Source organism: Prunus dulcis, chromosome 6 (assembly GCF_902201215.1).
Source record: "Prunus dulcis chromosome 6, ALMONDv2, whole genome shotgun sequence".
NCBI classification, from domain to species: Eukaryota; Viridiplantae; Streptophyta; class Magnoliopsida; order Rosales; family Rosaceae; genus Prunus; species Prunus dulcis.
The window spans coordinates 8,120,286-8,133,054 of record NC_047655.1 but is presented as its reverse complement, the minus strand read 5'-3'; the positions used below and the strand labels follow the sequence as shown (position 1 = coordinate 8,133,054).

The window sequence follows — 12,769 nt, the reverse complement described above, 5'->3', positions numbered from 1 at the left end:
GTTTTCCAGGAAAATAAATTGCACTTAAATGATTGTGTTTCAGTATTTTCCCTGAAGAATCCCAGCAGAAAAATGTTCTTCAATTTGTTGATTCAAAAGAAACAGAAGGAACTGGTGCCTGCAGAAGTGAATCAGAAATTTCCAGAACCCTTTCCCTAATACCACATGGTATGCTAGATTTCAGTTCTAATGTCGCAGAAATAGTGGAGTCCCAGAATGTGGATAATACTGCATCAGTATCTGAAAACTGGTTGAGAGTTACAACCTGGACTCACAGTCAATAAATGACTTTGTCAAGGCTGTTCTTTGAAATTGGATAGGGTGGGAGATTTCAAGTCCAAGCTAAACGTGAAAGTGCAAGTTGAGGGTGGCTCTGCGATAAAAGACATAATTGAGCCCAAAGATTTCGGAACCAAAGATTGCAACTCACCTGTTGAAAGTTGCTCTGGTGTCCCTCAGTTACAGACTGAAGATGACAAAAGCTATTGCCAGCAAGATACTTGAGTAGAGCAGAATAATTTGAAGAGTGATAAGTTGAGATATTGGTGTCATACGAGAGTAGCAGGATATTAATCCCGGATCTTGTTTGAATGGAACCTTGCTTGCAAACAACGCTTCCTGCAAGGTATTTGGCGAAACTGTTCATGAGGTTGGTTTAGATGACTGTGATGCCTGTGGAATTGAATGAAAGAGTTCCAAAGTAGCAGCAGCAATGCATGATGGCAATCTTTGGTTCCGGTATGCATTCCTTAGGAACCAATGCATACTGGTTCTCCATTTCCTGGGCTAGAATTCTACCTGGTACGGTGCCTGCTTTGTGTTATCTTAATTTGGTTTATGGTTTAATGTTGGTTTTTGTTTGATTTGTTCTGTTGTTAATCTGGGCTTTTTACAACTTAGTTTAAATTGGAAATGATCTTCTTGAGCCATTCACAGATGGGATGCTCGGCTCAGTCAATCCAAGAGGGATCATCTTTTATAATAAATTTATAGACCATCTTCTAAGCAAAGGTAGCTGTGCATACATGAGCACTCGATTTACTAAGAAAGTAGTGAGTTAGTAGCCAAATTAAACAACGTTTAGTCATCTAAGTCTGCTACCAGGCAGGAATAGAGCCATTTGTGACACTTCACCACAATGACCTGCCCCAAGTACTAGAACAAGGAGACGGGGGTTGGCTCAGTCCGCTATTAAGGTATGAGTAAAACTATTTGCACAACATCTACTAATTAGATTCATATTGTGGTTCAAATAGCAATATTCATTACGGCATTCTCTGCTATGATAAGTGATATAACTATGTCAAGCTTTTTGGAGTTCTCAAGAGTTCATTCTTTCACTGTTGGTGCAGGGAAGAGTTTGCACATTTTGCCTCCATATGCTTTGAGAGGAAAAGGCTGACTACTTAAAAATGGAAGTTGCAGTGACCAGCTCTTTCAAGATTGAAGCATCATCTGAAAATCTTCGAAGTTGTATGAATAATAAGCTAAGCAATCAAGCTGGTTCTGTGGAGTCTTATTTGTCTGGTCTTGATTAAGGCCGAAAGGCATTTGTATTTAGTCTCATATCTTTTAAAACTAACCCAATTAAAACTGAATGACATTTTTCCTCTCTAATTCAAAAGCAATTTAAAACTAGGTAGGGAAGAAGCCATTGCTGCTCTGCATTTGTCTCCAATTACATTATACATTACCAATATATCCATTGCAGAGAAACTTAGTGAGGGAGGAAAGAAGCAAAGAAAACCAAACGAACAAAGGAGAAAAGTAAATGGCAGTCTAATCTCTGTCACATAGTTGACTACAGAATAAAGGATGTATATTTCGTCTGTTCATGAAAAAATTACATCTAAACTTACAGCCAGTTACACTTGTACAATATATCTAATTAATCAGCCATGATTTCCTCCATAAAGGAATTGTAAGTCTGATCCGTAAAGGAATTGGACCAGTAGATGTTTTGGTCTAATGGTTGGCTGACCACATCATAAACATCATCGAGCTCTGCAAAGGTTGACAAGGGCTCTGCATCTTCTGCCAATAGTTCATCGACGTCGAAAAATAAATTTGGATCCTCATGATCATCGGCATTCATATTATATTGCCCTATTAATCCTGCTAGTTCATGGCTATTATACTCAAAATTACTCAGATTGCTGGTGGCTGCTTCCACTGGTTCGTCAAATTGATTAACACAAGGCTCTTCTTGGCTTTCAGCAATCTCAGGCAGTTGCTGCGAATGTAACAATGGCGGTTCGCAGTCTAGTTCTGCAAAGAGTTCATCAATGTCGAAGCTTTTATAATTGGTGTCGATCAAATATTCTTGATCATAAGTGGTACTCTCGTTGATCATCAACTGATTCCTCTCGTCATTCATCTTCTTGTTTGATTGTTCTTGAGACAAGCACTTCCTCTTTTTTCCAGACTTGTCCATATTGCCCTTCCTTCTCAGCCGACAAATCACAACGTCAAAATCATAGCAATTACTACTTGTGCCGTTCTTGCAAGCCTTTTTGAAAAGGCTATATTCATCCAAGAGCCACACGGCGTGGTCCTCCGAAGTATTCCCGTTCTCGTACCGGAATTTCCGTTTTCTCCCCATAACATCAAGATTAGATTTTCCATTAATCTCATCCACCTCATCCTTAACATTTTGGTAGGTTTCGGTTTCGCTCCAAGTACCGCGGCCAGTCTTGCGTTGGATGCGCAAATCGTTTCTCTGGAGCTCCGAAACGAAGTACAAGTCTTGATCCTTAAGTTGATCTCCTCCGTAATCTCTCCAAATTTCTGAGGGTTCACATTTGTTGCCGAAGAGGTTGCACTTGTGGATAACCTTGTTGTATTGCGGCATCGAGGTCAGAGGCCTTTTCTCCACCACCATCTTGTAGAGAAAGGAGCCGATGATTTCTCGGTCCGTGGGGCGGAACCGGAAGCCGAGCAGCTGTGTCAAGCCGGAATTAGCCATGAGAAAGAGAGAGTAGAGAAAAGACCTTCACCACACAATCTTCTCGAATGACACCGATTTACCGTAACGAATTCCCCGAAAACCTGAAAAGGGTTATCAAAGAATCGGTTTTCCCTTCGCTGGACGTGTTCATATGCACTGCTGATCCGTGCAAAGAACCACACAATCTTGATTTAACTTTTGCCCAAAGGAGGAAGACTGTGTTCTTGTTCAAGTGAAGTGCGCAAGAGTGTATATTTATAAGCTGAGAGTTACTTGGAAACAAAGAAAGCCGTTGAGAGAGAGAGAGAGTTTTCCTAATTGAATTGAATTTTGGTCAAAGATTTGGTCAAACAACCACGAAGGAAGCCATTGCCTCTTACCTTAACTTTTTTTTGGTCAATCCATTGCCGTTGGATCCAACGGATGGGTGCTGCTCTTATGATACCTTAATTTTAATTTTTGGCGTTTTCGCATGCTCATTGCGTAGAGTTGCCCTTTTTTAATTTTATTTAATTACTTTGTTTTTTTAAGAATAAAATTTTATTTTAACGTTGGTTGATATGGAAGTCCGAGTCCGCATCTAAACTCAAAAGTCAAGCAACCAAGTCCAAGTCAGAAGTTCCCAAATTCGAGTTTTGATAACTAGCCTGCAATGTATGTGTGGTAAAATATTTTTTAAAAAATTTTGTGTGCTGGTATAAATAAAGTTGTACGATACTTTAATACAATAGAATTTTGGGTGCTCAATTACTTTATGAAAGAAAGGTGTAGAATTTTGGGTGCATTTTTTATATATTAATTATAAGATTTTCATATAAAATTTTCGTAGTAATAGTAGATGTCACTTCTTTTTATACAAAAACCAATAAATGATAATAAAATCTTTTTTCCCATTAGAAAAACTGAATGTTGCCTACATATTAATCACCACTTTGGAATAAAATAACGACATCACAATGAACAACACCACAAGTTTATTTTTTTGGAATACAAGCGATAGTCTAAACTACAAGAGGGAGGAGGGTTTCTCTCACACACACAATCATGATGCCATGTGAGTTCGAACCTGAGACCATTGATATGCAAGTTAAGACCCTTTTTCACTAGACTAGATCCCATTGGCAACACCACAAGTTAAAAGATACATAAAGATGCGGATATATTGGTCTGGTTGTACAAGCTCTTTTATATTTGTTATTTTTTTTGAATTATACAAGCTCTTTTCAACTCACTGGTATTCTCAAAATTCAGATGCTGCTCTTCTGCTCACTCTGCTCTACGCAATTTTACATTGAGGGGAACTTCTTTGTAGGAATGAACCTTCACAGCTGCTTTGCGCGGTGGTCTTCCAACTGAAGATCTCCTTGGGGCACAGTTTTCTTTCTCTTCTTTACTGGTACATGAAATCAATGGAGTGGGACCACTATTATGCATTGGATTGTCTGGTGTGCGACTGACTGGAAATTTGACATCCTCTATCTCAAATAAGTTCTCTGTCTGGGACCTAAACCTAGCAGATTGCCTCCTCAAACACCGCCTGAACAAAGAAAAACATGCATTAATGGGAAGCGTATGCAATAACTTGGCACATATTACATATGACAAACATCATGCTATTACTTATTAAATGACTGACACAATAATTAATACTCAAAGTGTTGGAGTTATGTGGCTCGATAGACCCCATGGATATGGAGATAATCCTACATAAGAAAGGTGATAATTCAGACCAAAAAAAGAAAAAGAAAAGAAGGGTGATAAATCTACAACGTATATAAGTTGGGTGGTCCACTACTACTAACACAACATTCTTTTGTGATAAAAACCCTACGGTGGCTAAGTTGGGGACCATACCAGTGCTGGATCGAGATTAGTACCAATCCCATTTGTTTCGTTGCTCTATAAGTAGTACCAGAGCCGACAGTTCGGTTAAGACACACATAATGCGATAATCTTTTAAGGTGGAAAAGAAACATGGTGAGAGAGGAGACTTAGTGGAACACTTGATCCAATAGGTGGAGCAGCTTGAAGAAAAGTCCTAGGGGTGGTTAAAATTCCTAGCAAAAGTGCATCCTGAAATACATGATGCGGGACTATCTAGAGGGATGTAGACTGTAGTACAGATAGGCTAATGGCATTTGAAGTGTCCATATCTGAGTCCATATTCAGAAATACATGATGCAGGACTATCTAGAGGGTTGTAAAATCAACATAACACCACTCTGGAACTAACCTTTTATTTTCAACCTTCTCTTTATTCTCAACCTTTGGGCATGCAGTAGACGGCCCCATTGCTGCAAGAATTCGCAAGCGCAAATGTTAACATGTTCGGTGCAACAGAAAGGGGAAGAGAAAGAAATATTCCAATGAGAAAATTAGATCATCAAAGTTTACATCGACTTCTTGTGACGCGTCTTTTGTTGTCATTACATGGTTCACCATAATTATCAGCTTTATGCAAAGCTGCCTCATCTACTTCCTTGAGCTGGAAAAATAAATGAGGTTACGTGATAGAATGTAAGGGCTTTAACTACATACAAATTCATAACTGAATGGTTACCTTAGATACCTGAGACTCAGTATTTTGACATTTCTCTGCTTTTACCTGTAATATGAGGGGTATATTATAAAAGAATCAAACAAAAATATCATTGAATTGAAACCTCTGACTCAAGGCATGACTTCATATAGAATGACAACAGAATCAGATTTACTAAAGCAGAACAGGTGACTGATTGCTGCTCATCCATGCTGCTTAACATTTATGAGAAAAAAGGGAGATTTCAGGAGTGTACATGGAATGACAAGAATACACGCAGAGCAGCTGAAGAAGTTAGTGTAGTAGCTTCTAAATACTGGCATTTACTCTTCTCAACTTCATCATTGTATAGCATATACTATAACATTGTTGCTGGTTATTTTCAGTTTACTTTTCTTATTTTCTATTTTCTATTTTCTATTTTTATAGGAACTGTATGCACAGGAAGTTACTAGAAGACAAGGCCTTGTGCTAGAAGTGGAACAACAAGGCTTAACTAACGCTTCTATTAAGTAAGCAAACAATTACTTAAGAAAAAAAACAACAGTATAAAGTTATCCATAGAACAGATGCAGAAACACCAAAATAGGCATGGGACAGTTTCCAAGCCTACTTTTGGGGAATGCTTATTGAAAAACCAGGAAACAGAGATCAACTCTATCCGTCATGATGAATTATACCAAATTAAGCATTTGATAAATATTTCAGAATCAGAAGTGGGAGAATTTCTGATCAGTAATAGTTGCAGCTATTTTTGAGTGCCAACAAACAAGCCGGAGAAGAAAAGGAGTGAGAAGGAGTTATAAAAGTAAAGCTAAATTATATAAGTACATTGCCATTAGTTATCCATAAAAACTCAAGAATATATAAGTAAACAGCAGGAAAACTTGCAGTAACAGTTCCAGCAGATATATAGTGTACACAATGTAAAAAATTGGTATTGGTTTTAGTTCCACTGAACTTAAAAGTCAAGATTTCGATTGCATTCCTAATTATATACAATGCTAGATAAGGGCTAACCTCTATTTCTAGATTCTTTGCTTTAAGTAAGGCATCCTTGCAAAGAAGTTCATGCTGTAGTGTTTTTACCTGGTATTGACAAAGAAAGAAGTCTTTATGAGAAGTGAGGACTTCACAAACATAGTACCTACATTCGGTTATTGACAAGCGTACCTTTTCTCTTCCTAAATTAAGCTCCTGTAGAATCAATAACAGAGAGTAATTACCAGAGACACTTAGGCACTAAGATTAATGTAGAAAAGAGTTTAGGCACTAAGATTAATGTGAAAAACACACCGCTAACATCCGGCTGTTTGATTGAGCAAGATTCAAATTTTGTTGCTGCAATTTCTGAAGACTAATCCGCAGTTTCTGCAACTCAGCTCCACTTAATTCAACGATTTTACTGTTCAAATATAATTAAAGGAAAACCCTTCTCCATCTCAGAAAAATTGAGCAACATGCCAAAACCAAGACATACCAAAGAAAAGGGAACAACTTTGAGTGTCATCGTTTCTATTTCAACCTACTCTTGTACTTCAGTTTCTCGGGGCACAATCTCAGTAACCAAACAGAAAATAAAAATTGAAGAACAATAGAAGGATACTTCCTTTCCGAGACAAGTCTCATCAAAGTCATTCTTTCCTGTTTCAGAATTTCACAACACAAAACCGCTAAGAAAATCTAACAAAAAATACGAAAAGAATAAAAATCGAAGGGGACCCAAGTGAGATTTTACCCTCATGAGCTGGTCAATGTAGTCCTTATCAGTAGGACAATCTTCTGGGGGATTTTCATCTTTGCTAATAGCTTTCGCAGTCTGCAAATTAGTGATGTCGGTTAGCTTCTTCCGCATCATGCTACCCAAAGAAGATCTCTTGGCCATTCTCTCACTTCTTACGTTTGAAACCCTAATTTAACTTCAACAATCACAATTGGGTTTTCAAGAAATGTGGTCCAAACATGAAAAACAGAGATTTCTGGGAGACAAAGCACTTCAATTGAAAAGAACCCAGATGGGAATTGGGAAATTAAACAAACAAGCCAGTGAATTGCAGAGGATTAAAAGACCGCAAAGTAGAGTTTTAAAAAAAGCATAAATGGCTATACTTTTTGAAATCTGGGAGGGAAACTAATCAAATGGCTGAAGAGTAAAGATCGAATAAAACCCTAATTTTATTTCTTTTGTCGCTATGAAGCAAAAAGTTGGGTTCTTCTGAGCAAACAGAGAGAGAGAAGAAAGGAAGGGAAAACAAAGAGGAAAGCAAAGCAAAGTGGCAAAGTATGTATGTTCGGAGTGAGGTTCGGTTTCACAACGGCTTTCCGAAGCCAAGGTGAGAAAGTATCCGAACCTGATTTTGAATATAACAACGAGCCTAGCCTTGTTTTTGGAATCAACTACCAATTTTTAGCTACATCAATACTTTATTTTTGGTTGAAAGCTAATCCCTATAGTTGTAGTTAAAAATAAAAATAAACAAATAAGTGTGATTTAAATTTAAATTTCGAGCAATTTACTTGAAGGAAATGTAAAATTTTAACCTAATTTCATCAAAACTGAAAAATTTACACATAAATGTGAAATTATGATGAAGAAATTGTACACCGTTTGATCATTGTAACAGAATCATAACGGTGACTATACACTAAGACAAGTTTTAAGCTAAAGTAATAACTTCAGTTTGACAAAAAAAAGAAAACAAAAAAGAAAAGAGTAATAATTTATTTTCTGATAAATTCTTCCTACTATTTTTAGAGAGACTAACTTGGTTGCTAACTGCTTTTATTCACAGTTGTTTATTTTCGCAGCACAGCAGAAAAAGGTTTTTTAAAAGCACAACAATACCAAACTAGCCCTAATGAAATCTTGATTAAGAGCAAAAGGCATTTGTATTTAGTCTCATATCTTTTAAAACTAACCCAATTAAAATTGAATGACATTTTTCCTCTCTAATTTAGGGGTTTGAAAGAAAATTCGAAAGCAATTTAAAACTAGGTAGGGAAGAAGCCATTGTTGCTCTGCATTTGTCTCCAATTACATAATACATTACCAATATATCCATTACAGAGAAACTTAGTGAGGGAGGAAAGAAGCAAAGAACCCCCAATATGCTTCAAAACGTCCTGCTTCAGGATCCTGACTCAATACAACTCCAGTTGTTAGCAATTCATAATGTATCAGGGCACTTTCTTCCTGATTCTTGACCATTCATTTGAGTGAAATTCTTTCCTCTCTTTTGTGTTGTTGTAAAACACTTAAAAAAAGAAGATGAAGAAATGGTAACTTGCATCAGCCTTTTTTTGTCTATGCAGCTTACGACTGCTAGTTCCTGCGTGGCTATGTTCATCACAACCAACCAGGCAGTTTACAAAGTGTCGTATGGGCCTGGTATCTCTCCTCACCAGCCTTGCCATGTTTCGTTCTTTGGGTAGGAGAGTACTACTAATGAGTTGAGTTTTGCCCGTTCATTTGCGCCGCAGTCTACCAACCTGTTCAAAACATAGCACAATTGGTTGGTTATGCAAGGCAGTAGTGGCAAACAAAATGGAAAAAGAAGTAGCAAAACAATTTAGCACCACACAATTTAGTTTTGGGAGAGTACTTAAAAATAACAGCAGTCAAATCATGCACAATATTAAATTAATACTAAGTTTAGCATCAGTTTGCAAGTTTTAAGATATGACGCAAGTGAAGTGATGATATTGGAAACGGGGAAGGGGTTTATCGCCAAAAAAAGAAGGAACAAGGAGGCACAAACAAAGCCCAAGTAGTTATGGAAGATCTAGAGTGATCTCAGACATCCGACCAGAAAACAAAAACAAAAAACAAAAAATTCTAAGAATACCAGATTTTAACAAAGTATTTCGGATCAACTTCCCCACACAGCAGACTAGAAAGAAACCATGAGATCCGCCTGCCTATCACTACAACAAAGTGGCTTAGCATGCAGTTTGAAAAAGCAAACTAAACTTTACCCAAAAGAAAAAGAAAACAGATAACACTGAGAAAAATAAACAAGGAACAAAGCTTGAAACCTTAATTAAAGAGAAAGCAAGCAGTGGCGGAGCCGATCTTCTACACTAGGATCGAGTGGAGGCCTATATATACTGGGAAGGGAAGGAGAGAAGGTTCCTTTTAATGAAAATTATAAGAAGACGAACTCTTGCATATATATATATATATATATATATATATATATATATATATATAGACACCAAGGAAAATAAAAAAGAAGCTAAATTTTGCTTGGTGTCTATATATACAAGATCTGAAATTTTTGGACTCATCTTCTCATCCAACAGAATATTACTTACCTTAAAACAGGAATCATGGTGGAGATAAACAAGTTCTCTAGCAATACCTTGAATAATATTGAAGCGTTTAGCCCAATCAAACACTGCTCTTCTCATTGGACCTACTCAATACACCCATTGACATTAGAAATGAATTCAATAGTCTCCCTGAGTTCGGAATACTAGGATAGGAAGTGTTAGTGTATAGGTGTAGCTGCTGTAATGGAATTAGAATAGGAAGGTTCTATTCTAGAAGGCTGCCTTGGATCACAGTCCAAGTGTACAGCTGTGAATGTAATAGCATTTGCCACTTGTCATTATCTTATAGGGTTATGAAAGTTTGGTTAGATTGTGTGATGTAATAGGGGAACATTTCCTTTGTAACGGTTTTGGTCAGCAAGAGAATATATGCATGTTTTTGGTGCTGGGCTGAGACAGCTAGCAATCTTCTCCAAAGCTCTCTCTCTCTCATTCACACAAATCTGACCTCCCCTAATCCAAAAGCTCTCTGCATGTTCATTAAGTTTTATTACATGTTTTGATTGAATACATATGCATGATCATGTTCTGCAAATGTTAACATGGCCTCAGAGCCAGGTTTGATCTTGTAATACTGGGAGTTTTCTGTGCTAAGCTATTGGAGCTGCAGCTGAGCTAGAGTTCTGCTAATCTAAGTCTAACATGGCTGGATCAAGTGGTGGTGAGTTGAGAGCACCAATCTTCAATGGTGAGAACTACGATTTCTGGAGCATTAGGATGAAGACCATCTTCAAATCTCATGGACTGTGGGATTTTGTGATCAAAGGATTTGATGGAATGGATCTGAAGAAGTCAGATGAATCTGATGATCAAAAGGAGGAGACAGAAGGATCAAGTGGGAAAGGCATGGTTGCTGAGGTACTCATGAAGGATGCCAAGGCCCTTGGATTGATTCAAGGAGCAGTTTCAGAGGAGATATTCCCACGAATATCTCATGAAGAAACATCAAAAGGTGCCTGGAGTATTCTGCAGCAAGAATTCCATGGAGATAAGCAGGTAAGGAGTGTTAAATTGCAAGGCCTTAGAAGAGAATTTGAATATACAAGAATGAAGGATGATGAATCCTTAACTGTCTATGTTACTAAACTATTTGATTTAATTAATCAAATGAGAAGTTATGGGGAGGAATTGCCTAGGGAGAGAATTGTTCAAAAACTACTTATTAGTCTGCCATCTACCTATGACTCTATCTGTTCAGTTATTGAACATTCTAGAGATCTAAATGAGATTGAGGTGCAGGAGTTTGTAGCCTCACTAAAGAGCTTTGAGTTGCGTTTAGATAGGCATTCTGAAAACAGAACAGAGAAGGCATTTGCTAGCCTTAGTGTAGATGCCAAACAGACTAAGACTGGAGAACAGAACTGCAAGCAGAATAAGAATTGGAAATCCAAAGGCAAGAAGTGGGATAACAAGGCAAGTGAAGGCACTAAAACTCCCTGCAAGCACTGTGGTAAGCTACATTTTGGTGAATGTCGATTCAAGGGCAAGCCAAAATGTTATAACTGTGATAAGCTTGGCCACATTGCAAAAGACTGCTACAGCAAGAAAACACCACAGCAGGTCAACTATGCTACTCAAGTGGAAGCTGCACCAACAATGTTCTATGCTAGCAATGTAAGTGGTGCTGGTGTAACAAGGGATGAAGAGATCTGGTATTTGGACAGTGGGTGTAGTAATCACATGACAGAAAAAGAGGATTTGTTGGTGGATATTGACAGAAAGGTGACTGCCAAGGTTGAAATGGGAACTGGACAGCTTGTAGAAGTAACTGGAAAAGGCACTATTGTGGTTGAAACCAAAGCAGGCAAGAGACATATCAAAGAAATAATGCTTGTACCTGGACTGAAAGAGAACTTACTCAGTGTAGGACATATGATAGAACATGGCTATTATTTGGTATTTGGTGATCACAAGGTGGAAATCTACAATGACAGCTCTCATACAAATCTGGTGGCAAAGGTTCAGATGAAAGGAAACAGAAGCTTTCCTTTGAAGTTGCAAGCTGAAATGCACTTTGCTTATAGAGCAAGTGTAGACCATTCCACTGATCTCTGGCATAGAAGGTTTGGACATCTCAATATGAGTAGTCTAAAACTATTGAAAGAACAAGATATGGTAGTAGGGCTGCCAGAAATTAAAGAAGATAGACAGGTATGTGAGGGGTGTGTTCTAGGCAAGCAGAGTAGAGAAGCATTTCCAAGAGAAGCTATCTCTAGAGCATCAACCCCACTAGAACTTATTCACAGTGACATCTGTGGTCCTATGCAGACAGTTACCAAAGCTGGAAATAGGTTCTTTCTCACTTTCATAGATGATTGCACAAGGATGTGTTGGGTCTATTTCTTAAGGCATAAGTCAGAAGGTCTTTGTGTGTTTAAGAAGTTCAAAGCCACTGTGGAATTGCAAAGTGGCTACAAACTAAAACAATTGAGAAGTGACAGAGGAGGAGAGTACACTTCAGTGGAGTTTGAGAGGTTCTGTGATAATGCAGGCATTGAAAGGCAGCTCACAACCTCATACACACCACAGCAAAATGGTGTGGCAGAGAGGAAGAATAGAACTATAGTAGAAATGGCCAAATGTTTGATGTTGGAAAAGAAAATTCCATTTGATTTCTGGGCAAAGGCAGTCAACACATCTGTGTACATTTTGAATAGATGTCCAACTAAAGCCTTGAGCAAAAGGACACCATTTGAGGCTTATGGTGGGAGGAAACCAGGAATTAAGCATCTGAAGGTGTTTGGTTCATTGTGTTATGCTCATGTACCAAAACAGCAAAGACAGAAGCTAGATTTGGCAAGCAAAAGGTGTATTTTCTTGGGGTATGGCAGCTGTGAAAAGGGATACAGGCTGTACAATATTGAAACTGAAAAGGTTATCATTTCAAGAGATGTGATATTTAGTGAGAATGAGTGTTGGGATTGGAATACAAAGAAGGAGACTAGTGTGAA

The 12,769-nt window shown here is 37.9% G+C and overlaps 2 protein-coding genes across 4 annotated transcripts; one reads left to right on the top strand and one right to left on the bottom strand.

Annotated features, from left to right (window-relative positions):
* Positions 1 to 296: 296 nt before the first annotated feature.
* LOC117629754 (putative beta-glucosidase 17) lies at positions 297 to 1,674 on the top strand. Of its 2 annotated transcripts, none has more exons than XR_004586155.1 (4): positions 297 to 801; positions 937 to 1,011; positions 1,105 to 1,196; positions 1,353 to 1,674. XR_004586155.1 is itself a non-coding variant. In XM_034362346.1 (4 exons), the coding sequence occupies exons 1-4, from the start codon at positions 717 to 719 to the stop codon at positions 1,408 to 1,410; spliced, it is 306 nt and encodes a 101-aa protein (XP_034218237.1). In that variant the 5' UTR covers positions 297 to 716; the 3' UTR covers positions 1,411 to 1,673. The 2 variants fall into 2 exon arrangements, 1 of the variants encoding a protein (XP_034218237.1); XM_034362346.1 differs by having other exon boundaries at positions 1,109 to 1,196; positions 1,353 to 1,673.
* Positions 1,675 to 3,885: 2,211 nt separating this feature from the next.
* On the bottom strand, positions 3,886 to 7,748 carry LOC117629633 (SHUGOSHIN 2-like). 2 transcript variants are annotated; one of them, XM_034362185.1, is made up of 9 exons: positions 7,225 to 7,748; positions 7,093 to 7,130; positions 6,783 to 6,891; positions 6,660 to 6,683; positions 6,507 to 6,575; positions 5,517 to 5,552; positions 5,342 to 5,432; positions 5,181 to 5,241; positions 3,886 to 4,484 (listed from the first exon to the last, which is right to left on the bottom strand). In XM_034362185.1, the coding sequence occupies exons 1-9, from the start codon at positions 7,369 to 7,371 to the stop codon at positions 4,214 to 4,216; spliced, it is 846 nt and encodes a 281-aa protein (XP_034218076.1). In that variant the 5' UTR covers positions 7,372 to 7,748; the 3' UTR covers positions 3,886 to 4,213. The 2 variants fall into 2 exon arrangements, with proteins under 2 accessions (XP_034218076.1, XP_034218075.1); XM_034362184.1 differs by having other exon boundaries at positions 5,508 to 5,552; positions 7,225 to 7,747.
* Between the last annotated feature and the right edge of the window lie 5,021 nt (positions 7,749 to 12,769).

What these genes read in the sequence shown, in the direction of transcription:
- LOC117629754 (XM_034362346.1), top strand. Translation starts at nt 717, where the DNA reads ATGATGGCAATCTTTGGTTCCGGTATGCATTCCTTAGGAACCAATGCA. An exon ending in CTGGGCTAGAATTCTACCTG is followed by an intron (nt 802 to 936) that starts GTACGGTGCCTG and finishes AGCCATTCACAG; the next exon opens with ATGGGATGCTCGGCTCAGTC. An exon ending in AGACCATCTTCTAAGCAAAG is followed by an intron (nt 1,012 to 1,108) that starts GTAGCTGTGCAT and finishes GCTACCAGGCAG; the next exon opens with GAATAGAGCCATTTGTGACA.
- LOC117629633 (XM_034362184.1), bottom strand. Translation starts at nt 7,371, where the DNA reads ATGGCCAAGAGATCTTCTTTGGGTAGCATGATGCGGAAGAAGCTAACC. An exon ending in AGACTTGTCTCGGAAAGGAA is followed by an intron (nt 6,892 to 7,092) that starts GTATCCTTCTAT and finishes ATATTTGAACAG; the next exon opens with TAAAATCGTTGAATTAAGTG. An exon ending in GAGAAGGTTGAAAATAAAAG is followed by an intron (nt 4,485 to 5,180) that starts GTTAGTTCCAGA and finishes TTCTTTGTTCAG; the next exon opens with GCGGTGTTTGAGGAGGCAAT.